Here is a 17,500-nt window from a genome sequence, read left to right as displayed (position 1 = left end):
CACGTTAAAATAAAACCACACCGTCTGTCTGGAACACACTCAACACATTCACACACTACTGGACCACAAAACCACCCCGTCTGTCTGGAACACACTCAACACATTCACACACTACTGGACCACAAAACCACCCCGTCTGTCTGGAACACACTCAACACATTCACACACTACTGGACCACAAAACCACCCCGTCTGTCTGGAACACACTCAACACATTCACACACTACTGGACCGCGTCGACGTATTCACACACGCTACGGGGAGAACGTGGCGAGCCGGCCGGGATAATATCTCTCCGTTTTACTAGACGGACCCAACATCTTTGTTGTTTCTATGCACAACCTCAGTGTGACCAGGCTGGGCAGCGGTGTTTCGCGTTGACCGTCTATCCGTGTGTACATGGAAGGGGGTAACGTTAGGGTTAGGGATGTTAATAGTTAATCGACAATCGATTAATTGCCGATAAGAATTAACTTGAGTTAGATTCGGTTACTTGATTAATTGCTTGTTAATGGAACAAAACTTTTTTCAATGGCAGTTGCGTGAAATGTAACCATGATTTAAGGTCTGACTGTTGTGAAGGCTAATTGGGATGCCGGGAAATTTCAACGACACAGCGGAAGATGAAAAAAATGAAGTGAGCATTGACACAAGTGCAATCCAGCTTGGGACGTTCTTATCAATTAATTGACTATCGTTTGTTAACAGTTATCGATTAATGAAATTCCTTGAAATTTGCAACCCTAGTTAGGGTAACGTTAGGGTAACGTCGGGGTAACGTTAGGGTAGCGTCGGGGTAACGCTGGGTACCTTTGTAGGCGGACTCCAGAACCGGGGCGGGCTTGGGAGCCAGCAGGATGCGGCGGGCGTACTTGCTGAGCGCGCCGCTCTTCTCGTTGGGCACGATGAGCTGCCTGATGAAGCGCGTGCGGTCTCTGATGTCATAGCTCTGGTCGTACTTCCCCAGGTTCAGGATGTACTGCGTCAGCAGCTTGGTCTGGGGGGGGGGGGGGAGATGGAGAGAGAGATGGAAGGAAGGAGAGATGGAGAGAGAGATGGAGGGAGATGGAGATGGAGGAGAGATGGAGAGAGAGATGGAGGGAGAGATGGAGGGAGAGATGGAGAGAGAGATGGAGGGAGAGATGGAGACGGAGGAGAAATGGAGAGAGAGATGGATGGAGAGATGGAGACGGAGGAGGGATGGAGAGAGATGGAGGGAGAGATGGAGGGAGAGATGGAGACAGAGGAGAGATGGAGAGAGATGGAGGCAGAGATGGAGATGGAGGAGAGATGGAGAGAGAGATGGAGGGAGAGACGGAGGGAGAGACGGAAGGAAGGAGAGATGGAGAGCGACCAAGAGATGGAGGGAGGGATGGAGGGAGTGAGGGAGGGAGAGATGGAGAGAGATGGAGGAGAGATGCAGGAGGGACGGAGGGAGGGATGGAGAGATGGAGGAAGATGACGAGACGGAGGGAGAGATGGAGTGAGAGACAGATGGAGGGAGAGATGAGGGAGAGACAGAGATGGAAGGAGAAAGGGAGGGAGATATGGAGGAAAGACAGATGGAGAGAGAAAGAGACAAAAGAAGGAGGAGTCCAAGGAAACAGGATAGGGAGAAGGAGAACAGGATTCAGATTCAGATCAGCTTATTGCCATCGTAGTTAAAACATACTAGGAATCCGTTCAGGTCGATGGTGCACACCCTGATGGAGAGAACATTAGATGGGGGAGGATAGGGAGAAGCAGAACAGGAGTGAGGGAGAGAGAGACGCGCATTAAGAGATAAGTGACACACATCTCTCCCCCTCTCCCTCGGTCTCTCCAGCAGACTGCTCCCCCTCTTACTCTCCCTCTATGGCCTCGGACGGAGATGGGGAACACTTAGACTAATGTTTAAGGAGGTGTAAAAACAAGAGTTAGTACCCGGCGAGGACAACGTTACGACCTCTCTCTCTCTCTCTCTTACTCGTCTCTCTCCCTCCATCACTGGGGAGAGGAGTGTGATGATATGCTGATGAGAGGAGTTGGTGTCTGGGATCATAAAACCTATTTAGCAGGCGTGTTCTCTGCACCTCCTCCTCCTCCTACCCCCCCCTCCTCCTCCTCCTCCTACACTTCCTACCAGCCGGGACCTGGAGGCTCCAGACATGGCTCCAGAGAGGCCTCAGACATGGCTCCAGAGAGGCCTCAGACATGGCTCCAGAGAGGCCCCAGACATGGCTCCAGAGAGGCCCCAGACATGGCTCCAGAGAGGCCCCAGACATGGCTCCAGAGAGGCTTCAGACATGGCTCCAGAGAGGCCCCAGACATGGCTCCAGAGAGGCCCCAGACATGGCTCCAGAGAGGCCCCAGACATGGCTCCAGAGAGGCCCCAGACATGGCTCCAGACATGGCTCCAGACAGGAGCTTCATGCCCCCCTCCACCCACCCCACCATGCTGCGCCATCTAAGCCCCTGCACCTCAGGTCTACTACACTACTGATGTTGTGGTGCTGTCATGCCAAACTGTGTCCGAACGTGAACTTCACATGCATTTCCACAGCTAACCCAGTAATGGATGGCGATTATCAAATACTAAACACTACTCCGGAATGTCAGGAATGCAACCGGGTTGGACACGTCGTTGGCATGACAGCGCCAGGGCGTGAGCTGCTGCCGCCGTACCTGTTTGGAGTTGGTCAGGTAGAGCTTGGCGGCCAGGTTGACCGTCTGCAGCTTGACGATGTCCTCCTCGGCGGTGAAGCTCTTGGCCATCTTGCGCAGCACGTCGGGCGCGATCTTGGGGACCCTCTCGCAGTACTCCCCGATCAGCCACAGGATGCTGGCCCGCGCCATCGGCACCTAGAGGACGGGGGGGACGGGGGGGGGTGAGATGGATCGGTCGGCTTTAAGAAGAACCACGGTCGGGTTAAGTCTATACAGAAGTCGACGCGGCGACCTACGGTGATGTTGTCGAAGAGCGTGGCCATGTGCCTGATGATGTCACTGTGCTGGGTGGGCTGGGTCTGCAGCAGCTTCTTGATCACCACCACGCTCTCCGCCACCACCGTTTCTGCGGGGGGAAAAACGCTCCGAAAAGTCAGCTCCGCCTATCCGTTATGCCCTCGGGATGCTTCTGGAAGCGGTTTCGTGAAGCCGTTTAAAGTTCTTTGGCTCGACCGATCGGGGAGTGCGTGTTTTTACCGTCTCTGTTGGAGAGCAGCAGGACCAGGCCGTTCAGGCAGGTGTCCGTCACCTCCGAGATGTTGGTGGCACACCTGCCGATGGCCTGGATGGTAGCGGCCGCAAACGCCTTGTCCTGGCTCTTCACATAGGTCTGCAGGCGGGAGAGACCATGTCAGAGGAGGAGGGGGAATTTAATTCTGAGGTAAAAAATTATGAATTGGAGGGGGGGGGGGGGGGCGATACACTGGTGGAGAACGGGGAGATGGATATTAAGGCAGAGGAGAGGAGAGGAAGGGAGGAGGGAGGGAGGAGGGGAGGGAGGTAGGAGAGGAGAGGAGAGGAGAGGAGAGGAGAGGAGAGGAGAGGAGAGGAGAGGAGAGGAGAGGAGAGGAGAGGAGAGGAGAGGAGAGGAGAGGAGAGGAGAGGAGAGAGGAGAGGAGAGGAGAGGAGAGGAGAGGAGAGGAGAGGAGAAGAGAGGATGTACATGTACCTGGAATTCTCTGAGGATGGTGGAGATGTTGGCTTCGTTGGCCAGGTTGGTCAGGATCTCCAGCTGAACACACAAGGACGCTCGGATTGCTAAACTCCTCCGTGACAGTTTGCTGCGATATTAGAGGTGGTCAGATGATTGCACGTTACCTTTAGTGTTTTGATGTGGGTGGCATCTGTGGATCTCACGTAGAAGCTCTTCATGTAAGGTTCAAACATGCCCTGGTGGAATCAAAATAAATGAATGCATCAACGATGAACAAAATAACGAAATTCATTCACTGAGAGGAGAATTTAGGGGAGGGTCTGACCTTTCTCTGAATGGACATGGTGGCGATGTTCTGAAGCACAATGAACTGCACCTCTCTGTGGGCAAGAGACTCAGTCTCAGTCTACACACTCACAAGCACACTCACAAGCAGAATAAAGATTAATTTATACTCAGTCTACACACTCACAAGCACACTCACAAGCAGAATAAAGATTAATTTATACTCAGTCTACACACTCACAAGCACACTCACAAGCACACTCACAAGCACACTCACAAGCAGAATAAAGCTTAATTTATACTCAGTCTACACAGTCATAAGCAGACTCACAAGCAGAATAAAGCTTAATTTACAGTATACTCCGTCTACACACTCACAATCAAATGATTCAGAATCGATTCATGATTCACAAAATCAATCTTTTATTTAATGAATGAATGAATAAATGAAGGAATGAATAGTTCATTCATTCATTCAATGATTCATTCATTCATTCATTTTTGGAAATCAGTATCGATACCCAGCCCTAGTATTGATATGTTGCATAACTTGGCAGTCATGTAATTAAGGTTACAGCAAAAAAAAACAGGTTTTAGTAACACTAACCGAATCGATATTGAATCGAATCGAGATAATCGATTCAGAACCTTGTAAATCGGAATCGAATCGATTCTTGAAATTCGAATCGATACCCAGCCCTAGTACCTGTGGCTTCTCAGTAGTCGCACCAGTGACTTGGTGACGATGCCGACTTCATGTTTGGGGGCCAGGTGCCAGTAGAGCTGGGCTACGGACATCACCACCTGGGAGGGGTCACACACAGGTCAACTAGGCCCCACCACCTGGGAGGGGTCACACACAGGTCAACTAGGCCCGCTGGAATACAACCACAGCTACAACCTCTGTACTTCAACCTGTAACTGTGTTTTTAATTATTATTATTTGACATAGCATTTGTTTTGTTTATTTGTGTCTCTGTGTAAACTCGTCATCACTGTAAATGAGGGAAACCTCAGTGCTTCACAAGTATAAATAAAGGTTTGAAAGGAAATGAATTAACAGAGTTATATATATATGTGTTAATAACACATCTGGAATCAACCACTTGTCAACTAGGCCCAATGTTCAATAACAAGTCTGGAATCAACCTCTTATCAACTAGGCCCAATATACAATAACAAGTCTGGAATCAACCTGTTATCAACTACGCCCAGTGTACAATAACAAGTGTGGAATCAACCTGTTATCAACTAGGCCCAATGTACAATAACAAGTGTGGAATCAACCTGTTATCAACTAGGCCCAGTGTTCAATAACAAGTCTGGAATCAACCTGTTATCAACTAGGCCCAGTGTACAATAACAAGTGTGGAATCAACCTGTTATCAACTAGGCCCAATGTACAATAACAAGTGTGGAATCAACCTGTTATCAACTAGGCCCAGTGTTCAATAACAAGTCTGGAATCAACCTCTTATCAACTAGGCCCAGTGTACAATAACAAGTCTGGAATCAACCTCTTATCAACTAGGCCCAGTGTACAATAACAAGTCTGGAATCAACCTGTTATCAACTAGGCCCAGTGTACAATAACAAGTGTGGAATCAACCTCCACAGGCTGAAGGACAGAGCGCCAGCGTCTTTGAAGGTCGCTCCCCAGGGAGCCGGCGCCCAAACGATCAGGTGTGCGTGTGTGAAGGCGAGGGGGGGGCGGGGGAGACGTACGGCCCGGGAGCGGAGCCTCAACGCTGGGGCTCGCGGGCGCACGCCTGTATGAAGATGGACGCCGTCGCCGTGTTTTCTTTGGTAAAGACACGACGTGTCACATTTTAATCAACATTTCCATTTGGGGCGATTTGTCCTCCCTGCTGCCTCCCCGGGCACGCAGGCCTTGAGTCTCCTGGGTGATGGAGACCTACTCCCGCTCAATCGGTTATGTCTAGCAGGTGCCCCTGTGCACTGTGGGTGGTGTGTGTGAGTGAGTGGCATGTGTGTGTGGGGGTAGTGTAAGTGTGTGTGAACATGTGTGTGGATGCCTTTTGAGTGTTTAAATAGAGGTGTGTGTGTGTGCGTTCGCAGGGCAGCATCAACATCAGTCGTGGCATAGCCTTGGTTTCTGAGACTGCGGTGAGAAGTGTGTGTGTGTGTGTGTATGTGTGTGTGTGTGTGTATGTGTGTGTGTGTGTGTTCATAGCCTTGGTTTCTGAGACTGCGGTGAGAAGTGTGTGTGTGTGTGTGTGTGTGTGTGTGTGTATGTGTGTGTGTGTGTGTCTGTGTGTGCGTGTGTGTGTGTTCATAGCCTTGCTTTCGGAGACAGCAGTGAGAAGTGAGAGCAGAGCCCCACGCTTCAAACGCCTTCATCAAGGCTGCTGGTATCCCTCACACGCACGCACGCACGCACACACACTTCTCACCGCAGTCTCAGAAACCAAGGCTATGAACACACACACAAACACACACATACAAAGTTTTCATCAACCGAGTTGGAAGATAATGGATTTGTATTTCTGCTCTCTGTTCTGTGTGTGGGAGAGAGGAGAGAAAGGGAGTGACACATACATACAGTATAAGTACTGTGTGTGTGTGTGTGGGTGTGTGTGTGTGTACACGTGTGTGTGTGTGTGTCTGTACATGTGTGTGTGCGTGTGTGCCACTCACGGCGGTGTTCCTGCTCTGCAGGAGGGACTTGGTGTTGCGGAGCAGCAGTCGGTGGTCGGGGTCCATCACGTAGGGCCGCTCCTCCCCCGACCCCTGACCCCTACGCTCCTCCTCAGAGTCGTAGAACGCCCTCTCACTGTTCTCATCGAACGAAGCACCCTGGAACGATCACACAGACACACGCACACACACACAACACTGTACTGTCAAATCAAACTGTATTTACAGTATATAGCGCATTTCATACACAGAGGCAACACAATGCACTGTCCTGTACATTATGTCCTAATTTGTCCTAATGGACACTTCGTACTTGGACAGAACAGGTGATGGTTGACGCACTGAGGTGATTACGCTCCACTGTTTCAGTGCCGATGTCTCTCATACTTACCGATGGCTTTAGAGAGAAGTCAGAGAGAGACCAGTACCGATGTCTCTCATACCTACCGATAGCTTTAGAGAGAACAGAGAGACCAGTACCGATGTCTCTCACACCTACCGATAGCTTTAGAGAGAACAGAGAGAGACCAGTACTGATGTCTCTCATACCTACCGATAGCTTTAGTGTGAGAAGTCAGAGAGACCAGTAGCTGAGCCCAGCTGTGACAGGGGTGCTTGGGTTAAGGTCAAACCAGTAGGGACCCATACGCGCCCGACACATCGTTCATCAAACCCTCCCTTTATCTACGTTCTCTCTCCATCCCTCTCTCCCTCACCTCTACATCCCTCTCTCCATCCCTCTCTCCCTCACCTCTCTCCATCCCCCTCTCGATCCCCTCTCTCCATCCCTTTCCATCCCTCTCCCTCACCTCTCCATCCCTCTCTCCTTCCCCCTCTCCCTCACCTCTCTCCATCCCTCTCTCCATCCCTCTCTCCCTCACCTCTCTCCATCCCCCTCTCCCTCCCCCCTCACCTCTCTCCATCCCTCTCCATCCCCCTCTCTCCATCCCTCTCTCCATGCCTCTCTCCATCACCTCTCTCCATCCCTCTCTCCATCACCTCTCTCCATCCCTCTCTCCATCCCTCTCTCCATCCCCCTCTCCCTCACCTCTCTCCATCCCCCTCTCCCTCACCTCTCTCCATCCCTCTCCCTCCCTCTCTCCCTCACCTCTCTCCCTCCCCCTCTCCCTCCCCCTCACCTCTCTCCATCCCCCTTTCCATCCCCTCTCCATCCCTCTCTCCCTCCCTTCTCTCCATCCCCCTCTCCCTCCCCCTCTCCTCTCTCCATCCCCCTTTCCATCCCCTCTCCATCCCTCTCTCCCTCCCCTCTCTCCATCCCCCTCTCCCTCCCCCTCTCCCTCACCTCTCTCCATCCCCCTCTCCCATACCTCTCTCCATCCCTCTCTCCCTCACCTCTCTCCATCCCTCCTCTCCCTCTCCATCCCCCTCTCCCTCACCTCTCTCCAGGGGCTGGTGAACTGCGTGCGAGCGTAGCGGGTCAGCATGGACAGGATGACCACCTGGCCCCACTCCTCCACGTCCACCAGGAGGTTGCACAACTTGCGGTAGTTCTTGTGGATCAGGTCGATGCGGTCGGGACACACCTCCTCGAACGCCATCACCACGCTGCCCGCCACCAGCTGCAGGACAGGAGAGGAGGGGAGGACGGAGGACAGGAGTAGGAGAGGAACGAGAGAGAGAGAGAGAGAGAGGGAGAGGGAGAGAGGGAGACAGAGAGAGAGAGAGGGAGAGAGAAAGGGAGACAGAGAGAGAGAGAGAGAGAGAGAGAGAGGGGGGGGGAGAGAGGGAGAGAGAGAGAGAGAGACAGAGAGAGAGAGGGAGAGAGAGAGAGAGGGAGAGAGAGATGGAGAGAGAGAGAGGGGGAGAGAGAGATGGAGAGAGAGAGAGGGAGAGAGAGAGAGAGAGAGAGAGAGAGAGAGAGGGAGACAGAGTTGAATGCCTTGTTTAGCCTACAGTACCTTTCTCGTCTTCTCTAAATTTTTCACACTGGCCCATTTGGCTTGATATCTGTTTTCTTCCATATTTTCATAAATAATCAAGTTGGGACCACCAAGATTATAAGATTACATCTTTCCTTCAACTCAGCCGACCCAAACAGTACTTTGAAGGAAATGGAGAACAAAACAAACAAAGATAACAACATACCCTCCCCTTGTCTGATATAACCCTCCCCTTGTCTGATATAACATACCCAAACCTGGTCTGATACTAACACACCCTCCCCTGGTCTGATACTAACATACCCTCCCCTGGTCTGATACTAACACACCCTCCCCTGGTCTGATACTAACATACCCTCCCCTTGTCTGATATAACATACCCAAACCTGGTCTGATACTAACATACCCTCCCCTGGTCTGATACTAACACACCCTCCCCTGGTCTGATACTAACATACCCTCCCCTTGTCTGATATAACATACCCAAACCTGGTCTGATACTAACATACCCTCCCCTGGTCTGATACTAACATACCCTCCCCTGGTCTGATACTAACATACCCTCCCCTGGTCTGATACTAACACACCCTCCCCTGGTCTGATACTAACATACCCTCCCCTGGTCTGATACTAACATATCCAACCCTGGTCTGATACTAACATACCCTCCCCTGGTCTGATACTAACACACCCTCCCCTGGTCTGATACTAACATACCCAAACCTGGTCTGATACTAACATACCCAACCCTGGTCTGATACTAACACACCCTCCCCTGGTCTGATACTAACACACCCTCCCCTGGTCTGATACTAACATACCCTCCCCTGGTCTGATACTAACATACCCTCCCCTGGTCTGATACTAACACACCCTCCCCTGGTCTGATACTAACACACCCTCCCCTGGTCTGATACTAACACACCCTCCCCTGGTCTGATACTAACACACCCTCCCCTGGTCTGATACTAACACACCCTCCCCTGGTCTGATACTAACACACCCTCCCCTGGTCTGATACTAACACACCCTCCCCTGGTCTGATACTAACATACCCTCCCCTGGTCTGATACTAACATACCCTCCCCTGGTCTGATACTAACACACCCTCCCCTGGTCTGATACTAACACACCCTCCCCTGGTCTGATACCCTCCCCTGGTCTGATACTAACACACCCTCCCCTGGTCTGATACTAACATACCCTCCCCTGGTCTGATACTAACATACCCTCCCCTGGTCTGATACCCTCCCCTGGTCTGATACTAACATACCTGGTCTGATACTAACATACCCTCCCCTGGTCTGATACTAACACACCCTCCCCTGGTCTGATACTAACATACCCAACCCTGGTCTGATACTAACACACCCTCCCCTGGTCTGATACTAACATACCCTCCCCTGGTCTGATACTAACATACCCAACCCTGGTCTGATACTAACACACCCTCCCCTGGTCTGATACTAACATACCCAACCCTGGTCTGATACTAACATACCCTCCCCTGGTCTGATACTAACATACCTGGTCTGATACTAACACACCCTCCCCTGGTCTGATACTAACATACCTGGTCTGATACTAACATACCCTCCCCTGGTCTGATACTAACATACCTGGTCTGATACTAACATACCCTCCCCTGGTCTGATACTAACACACCCTCCCCTGGTCTGATACTAACACACCCTCCCCTGGTCTGATACTAACACACCCTCCCCTGGTCTGATACTAACACACCCTCCCCTGGTCTGATACCCTCCCCTGGTCTGATACTAACACACCCTCCCCTGGTCTGATACCCTCCCCTGGTCTGATACTAACACACCCTCCCCTGGTCTGATACTAACATACCCTCCCCTGGTCTGATACTAACATACCCTCCCCTGGTCTGATACCCTCCCCTGGTCTGATACTAACATACCTGGTCTGATACTAACATACCCTCCCCTGGTCTGATACTAACACACCCTCCCCTGGTCTGATACTAACATACCCAACCCTGGTCTGATACTAACACACCCTCCCCTGGTCTGATACTAACATACCCTCCCCTGGTCTGATACTAACATACCCAACCCTGGTCTGATACTAACACACCCTCCCCTGGTCTGATACTAACATACCCAACCCTGGTCTGATACTAACATACCCTCCCCTGGTCTGATACTAACATACCTGGTCTGATACTAACACACCCTCCCCTGGTCTGATACTAACATACCTGGTCTGATACTAACATACCCTCCCCTGGTCTGATACTAACATACCTGGTCTGATACTAACATACCCTCCCCTGGTCTGATACTAACACACCCTCCCCTGGTCTGATACTAACATACCCAACCCTGGTTTTCACTAACCGATAGGGATGAATGTTTATGGTAAATGGACTGCACTCATATAGCGCTTTTATCCAAAGCGCTTTACAATGGCCTCTCATTCACCCATTCACACACATTCACACACCAATGGCGGCAGCTGCCATGCAAGGCTAGCCTGCTCATTGGGAGCATTTTGGGGTTCAGTGTCTTGACCAAGGACACTTCAACATGTGGACAGGAGGAGCCGGGATTCGAGCCACCGATCCTACGATCAGTGGACGACTCGCTCTACCTCCTGAGCCTCGAAAATAACAATTTGGCCGATAGCCGTTGTTTTGTTTTTTTTGTGTGTCAGGAAAACAAAGAAACCTTCATTATAAAAAAAAAATAACTGAACTGTTTTAAAGTTTTTCAGCTCTTCATCACACCATCTTTGAATGAGAACAAATAAAATCAAATTTATGAAACAACCTTTAATATAACCTTCTTTCACATGACAGAATATATTTGTGAAAAATAAAAATAAAAATAAATAAAAATTAAAAAATTAAAAAAGCCTTTTGAAACATCGGCCACTGCCATCGGAGAATGTTATCTTATTAGCCAGCAGGCTGAAGGCAGTCAACAAGCTGAATAGACCGGTACATCCCTCCCTACTAAACCACACTGCTTTTTCACTACAAGCCATCATTACAATCTACATCCTATATGGCAAACAAGAGCTTTACAGCATAGGAACAATTAGATGGAAAATTGCAGGATTTTGTTTAAAAAAACAAAAAAAAACATATTTCATACACCCACTGTTGACAGACAGACATAAATAATTATAATAAAAATATTTCCCTTATATTTCCACATTGACATTTTTCTAATTTCATGTTCTATTCATGAGACGAGAGAGGCAGAGTGAAGGAGAGGGTTGGGGGGTGGGGGGGTGGGAGGGGGGCAATCAACAACATTTTATTGGGAGGAAAAAAAATCCATTTGGCTGTTCCATGTTGCATCCCTACTGCTGGCTGGCTGGCTGGCTGGCTGACTGACTGACTGACTGACTGACTGACTGACTGGCTGGCTGGCTGGCTGACTGACTGACTGACTGACTGAGTGAGTGACATGACGGTGTATTAATATGCAAACAGCATTAACGTGGGGAGGCGAGGGGGGATGAGGGGAGAAGAGGAGGGGAGAGGAATCTGGTCTCTTCCATTAATACAGACGGGCCCCTGGCGGCCCCTGTGGAAACCCTGCGCGTTTACCCATCAGCCCCTCCGTGAGGCTGCATTGATTGTGTGCGTGTGTGTGTGAGAGAGAGAGAGTGCGCGTGTGTGTCTATGTCTATGTGTGTGTGTGTGTGTGTGTGTGAGAGTGTGCGAGTGTGTGTGTGCGTGCGCGCGTTGGGATGTTGTCTATAGGATCTCTGATCCATAAGGGCTAGGAACCAAAAGCTAATCAAAAGAGCTTCAGCTAAAAAAAACACGAGGATTGCTTCCATTTCCACGTTCAATGTTTTCAGCTGCTCGCTGGCGTATTTGTTTACTGTGTTTTGGGAAGGAAAGACTTGGGGAACCAACGTTCTCAAGCAAAAACTAGTTTTAGAGTCAACATCTAAACGGTGTGGGTCAATCACAAGAAAACAAGGAAACTAACTAAAAAACACAATGTAGTTTAAGCCCTCAGTTGAGCAAGCAATTAAGAGACCCCCGGGTAATAAGAACCTCATCTACCCAGAGTCTAACTTGTGCTTGTGGTTTATAATTGCAAAGCTGCCACTGAAACTGGGAGTGGGGTTTTAATCATTATGCACAAAGTGGTCTAGAAAATCAACAGTATAGACTTTATACATCTACTGTATGTGCGTGTAGCGTTTATTTCCGTTCGAGTTCCTCAGGTGTCTGTTCGTTTACGTGCACGAGTGTCTGCATGTGCGGGGGCGTGTGTGTGTGTGTGTGTGTGAACGAGGGAATGACACACACTCGTAGAGAACAACCTCAGCGGGCAGATGTTCCAAGTCGCTCGTGCCCGCTAGTGTTTGTCCCGTCTCCCTCTCTCTCCTTGTGCATTCTCTCCCAACTTCCTCCATTAGACACGGCTCCAAGGTAAACTACATGCGCCATCAACAAAACTGACACCCCAATCTATGGAGTTCACCCCCCCCCCCCGCACCCCTCGTCCAACACCATATTATCCCCCCCTGCGTGACAAGCCGGTAATGGAAAAATCACACTAAGCAAATGGTTCCTCTAATAACAATAAATTTCACAAGAAAACAAGGAAACTAACTAAAAAACACAATGTAGTTTAAGCCCTCAGTTGAGCAAGCAATTAAGAGACCCCCGGGTAATAAGAACCTCATCTACCCAGAGTCTAACTTGTGCTTGTGGTTTATAATTGCAAAGCTGCCACTGAAACTGGGAGTGGGGTTTTAATCATTATGCACAAAGTGGTCTAGAAAATCAACAGTATAGACTTTATACATCTACTGTATGTGCGTGTAGCGTTTATTTCCGTTCGAGTTCCTCAGGTGTCTGTTCGTTTACGTGCACGAGTGTCTGCATGTGCGGGGGCGTGTGTGTGTGTGTGTGTGTGAACGAGGGAATGACACACACTCGTAGAGAACAACCTCAGCGGGCAGATGTTCCAAGTCGCTCGTGCCCGCTAGTGTTTGTCCCGTCTCCCTCTCTCTCCTTGTGCATTCTCTCCCAACTTCCTCCATTAGACACGGCTCCAAGGTAAACTACATGCGCCATCAACAAAACTGACACCCCAATCTATGGAGTTCACCCCCCCCCCCCCGCACCCCTCGTCCAACACCATATTATCCCCCCCTGCGTGACAAGCCGGTAATGGAAAAATCACACTAAGCAAATGGTTCCTCTAATAACAATAAATTTCCTATAAAATTATGAAGGGTCCAAACCGTTTCCTTGCATCTATTTTGTCATGAATTCTAATTAGGGCGGCGGGGAGGCGGAGAGTGCTGGGTCATCACGCCAGAGACGACGCGCGCCTCGTTGATTGATGGCCCGGCGCGGGGTCGGCCTACACTCCCTTCACTCCTGTCCTCCTCTCCTCCTCCTGTTCCCTCCTCTCTTCTCTTAAATTAATGGGCGTCCCACCTAGCCCCTAATCATACCACCAACACCACGCCTCCTCCCTCCTCCTCCTCCTCCCTCCTCCTCGTTCTCATTTCAATTTTGCGGGAGGAGTTGGGAGGGGTGACGGGAGGGATCGATCATTTATCTTGTAATGGCGGGATAATAGATACATCACGGTAAAACAGCTGCACAAACTCCTGTGCCGTCTCTCTCTCTCTGTCTCTCTCTCTCTCTCTCTGTTCAGGAACCCGCCCGCCTCCCTTTAGAGCATCCGGCCGTCATTCGGGGGCCCCTCCCGCATGTCACAGCCGTTTAACCAGAGGGGCCACTTCTCCGGGGCCCTTCCGCATGTCACAGATGTTTAACCGGAGGGGCCACTTCTCCGGGGCCCCTCCGCGTGTCACAGCCGTTTAACCGGAGGGGCCACTTCTCCGGGGCCCCTCCGCATGTCACAGCCGTTTAACCAGAGGGGCCACTTCTCCGGGGCCCCTCCGCATGTCACAGCCGTTTAACCAGAGGGGCCACTTCTCCGGGGCCCTTCCGCGTGTCACAGCCGTTTAACCAGAGGGGCCACTTCTCCGGGGCCCCTCCGCATGTCACAGCCGTTTAACCGGAGGGGCCACTTCTCCGCAGGTGAACCGCGTCTGAGGCGGAGAGCTGGCCGTGGGACCGACAGGGTGGCGTGCAACCTCAGCTCGCAATCTCGCCACGCCGACTGTTACCTCATCGGGCACACCTCACCGAATCCAGCCCCCCGGGTTGGGAGCAGACGTGGTCACATAACATCAGCTAGCAGGTTAACGTTAGGGCGTGGGCTAACCCTACCACGTCTAAACAAAGGCCAGTGCCGGATGTATAACAGTCCTGCTGTAGCCGAAAAGGCCCCAGTCACTCCCTTAGTTCCAACATGTCACTGTGCGTGTGGAGACCTATAGGACACTGCTGAGACGAAGGTGGCGAACATCGTGAACGTCACATCGCATCTGTGAAATCATACGAGGAGGTTCCCAAGACGCCCCATAACCACCTCGTATCCATGCTTCTTTTGGGTTCCCAAGACGCCCGATAACCACCTCGTATCTATGCTTCTTTTGGGTTCCCAAGACGCCCCATAACCACCTCGTATCTATGGTTCTTTTGGGTTCCCAAGACGCCCCATAACCACCTCGTATCAATGGTTCTTTTGGGTTCCCAAGACGCCCCATAACCACCTCGTATCTATGGTTCTTTTGGGTTCCCAAGACGCCCGATAACCACCTCGTATCTATGGTTCTTTTGACTACGAAGTGAGAGAGCTTCAAACGCCAAGGGCACGCCTGCAGTAGATCCTCTCTCTCCGAAGGCCTTATGATAATAACAGAAAAACAGCACTCGGAAAATCATTAACAATCCTATATCTTGCGAGTCTTCCTCATTTATCACTACCTCCTCCTGTCTGTGGCTCCATCTGACCAGGCCCCCTCTCTCTCTCTGTCTCTCTCTCTGTCTCTCTCTCTCTCTATGTCCCCTAGCCTCCAAGAGTGTGCCTCAATAGGGCAAAGTCATCTGTCTTCGTTAGCGGCCGTGGCTAAATATGCTATGCATCTGGCACTGGGTCTCCCTCCACCCTTTAGCCTTAACCGTTTGGCTTCGTTTGTATAATGAGCGGGTCTACGCAACGAATGCATAATCACACAACACCGTACGCGCCGAACGCCGAACGCTACACACGCATTCGGCGCACAACTCCGGCACGCAAACAGAAAAGGCATTCAGCACCCGTTTTAAGTATTAGCCCGTCTGTGACCTTCTGGGGTCGCGTCGGCGTCGGCGGCGGACTTATTCTAACGGCGGCGCTTCACCGTATCTGAGCGACGCGTCTTAAACGCGGCGAGGACGGAGTATCAGCGGGCTCGTTTGCCGGACCTTCGGAGGCGGCCTTTCGAGAAATAAAGCTGACACAAGCATCAGAGAAAATGCCTTCTAAATGGACACTTAACTAGGAGCATCTGAAGATGTGTGGGTTTAAACGGATGTTAACAAACCGTGGCATTGGTGGGCGGAAGAGGGGAGGGACACAGGGAGAGGGGGAGAGATGGAGGGAGAGAGGGAAACTGTTTGACTAGGGCGCCCCCCGGTGGTGGACAGTCTACTTGCACAGCACCTAGTGGGCTCCGGGCCGGAACTGGTGTTTTTTTTTTTTACACTCTAGACAGGGGGAACATGACTGAGAATAAAACATGACGGAGAATAAAAGGAATCGAGTTCACGGGCAGAATAGGACTTGGTGAGTTGGTTTCAGGTTGGTTGCCCCCCCCCCCCCGCTCAAGAATAAAGACTGAAGGTGACCGAGCCTTCGAGGTGGTGTCTCCTGGGCTGTGGAACGTCCTTCCGTTGGACCTACATTCTGTGGCCTCTGTCAGCTAAGGACACATCTGTTCACACGGTGTTTTTAATGTTTTTTTTGTCCTTCTTTTTTGTGTTTTTGTGCTTTCTGCCATTTTGATTTATTGCTGATTTGGGAAGCACTTTGTGACCCCTGTCTGTGAAAGGTCCGGTAACACTTTACAATAAGGGTACATTAATAAGCATTATGGTAAATGGACTGCACTTATATAGCGCTTTTCCACCTTAGCGGCACTCAAAGCGCTTTACAATGGCCTCTCATTCACCCATTCACACACACACTCACAGACCAATGGCGGTAGCTGCCATGCAAGGTGCTAACCTGCTCATTGGGAGCAATTTGGGGTTAGGTGTCTTGCTCAAGGACACTTCGACATGTGGACAGTCGGAGCTGGGATTCGAACCGCTGACCCTTCGATCATTGAACGACCCGCTCTACCAACTGACCCCCGTTAATGCATTATTAAGCATTAAGTAACAGTTAACTAATGTCTCTATTAACCATTTACTAATGTTATTTATGTTAACTAAGGTTAACTCACCTAACCCTAACCCTAACCTTAACTAAGGTATTAATTAACATTAGTAACCTAACCTAACCCTAAATAAGCATTAGTACTAACCCAGTTAACTAATGTTTTTGTGACCCTTATTGTAAAGTGTGACCAAAGGTCCTATATAAATAAAACTGACTTCCTTACTCCTTCATAGCAGGAGGTCACATGACCTGCGATGGCCGGTTCTACTCACCGTGCTTTTGTCCTTTAGCAGCTTCTCTATGACTTCGATCAGGTGCTCCTTCTGCTCTGGGTCCAGGCTGGGGGGGCAGGGGGGAATGGTTCAGACGTGACACACAGGGAGGAACGGTTCAGACGTGACACACAGGGAGGAACGATTTAGACGTGACACACAGGGAGGAACGATTTAGACGTGACACACAGGGAGGAACGGTTCAGACGTGACACACAGGGAGGAACCATTTAGGCGTGACACACAGGGAGGAACGATTTAGACGTGACACACAAAACACTAAACAGCTGTCTGGGTTTTTAACTTCATGTTCAAAAACACGTTAGCTTAATTAGATTAGATTAGTTTAACGTTTAATGTTAACATTAGCTAGTGCATTTGTGAAGGAGGCAACATCATACAGTAGCTGTTTATCACTTTGAGATGAGTGCTTTATAAATATAATGAAATATTATG

At 50.3% G+C, this 17,500-nt stretch overlaps 1 protein-coding gene across 1 annotated transcript in view; it reads right to left on the bottom strand.

Moving 5' to 3' along the window:
* ap3b1a (adaptor related protein complex 3 subunit beta 1a) overlaps positions 1-17,500 on the bottom strand; it is a 60,648-nt gene that overhangs the window by 32,667 nt on the left and 10,481 nt on the right. The window contains exons 6-16 of the mRNA XM_084455249.1: positions 17,045-17,111; positions 7,981-8,163; positions 6,584-6,742; positions 4,632-4,729; positions 3,966-4,020; positions 3,805-3,876; positions 3,656-3,718; positions 3,184-3,316; positions 2,943-3,052; positions 2,665-2,841; positions 811-997 (exon numbers count right to left, since the gene is read on the bottom strand). Of these exons, the coding sequence (XP_084311375.1) occupies positions 811-997; positions 2,665-2,841; positions 2,943-3,052; positions 3,184-3,316; positions 3,656-3,718; positions 3,805-3,876; positions 3,966-4,020; positions 4,632-4,729; positions 6,584-6,742; positions 7,981-8,163; positions 17,045-17,111 (1,304 nt within the window). The remainder of the gene's footprint in view (positions 1-810; positions 998-2,664; positions 2,842-2,942; positions 3,053-3,183; positions 3,317-3,655; positions 3,719-3,804; positions 3,877-3,965; positions 4,021-4,631; positions 4,730-6,583; positions 6,743-7,980; positions 8,164-17,044; positions 17,112-17,500) is intronic.

This window comes from Borostomias antarcticus, assembly GCF_949987555.1.
Source record: "Borostomias antarcticus genome assembly, chromosome: 2".
Classification (NCBI taxonomy): Eukaryota; Metazoa; Chordata; class Actinopteri; order Stomiiformes; family Stomiidae; genus Borostomias; species Borostomias antarcticus.
The sequence above is the reverse complement of the archived record's forward strand: the minus strand, read 5'-3'. Positions and strand labels throughout refer to the sequence as shown.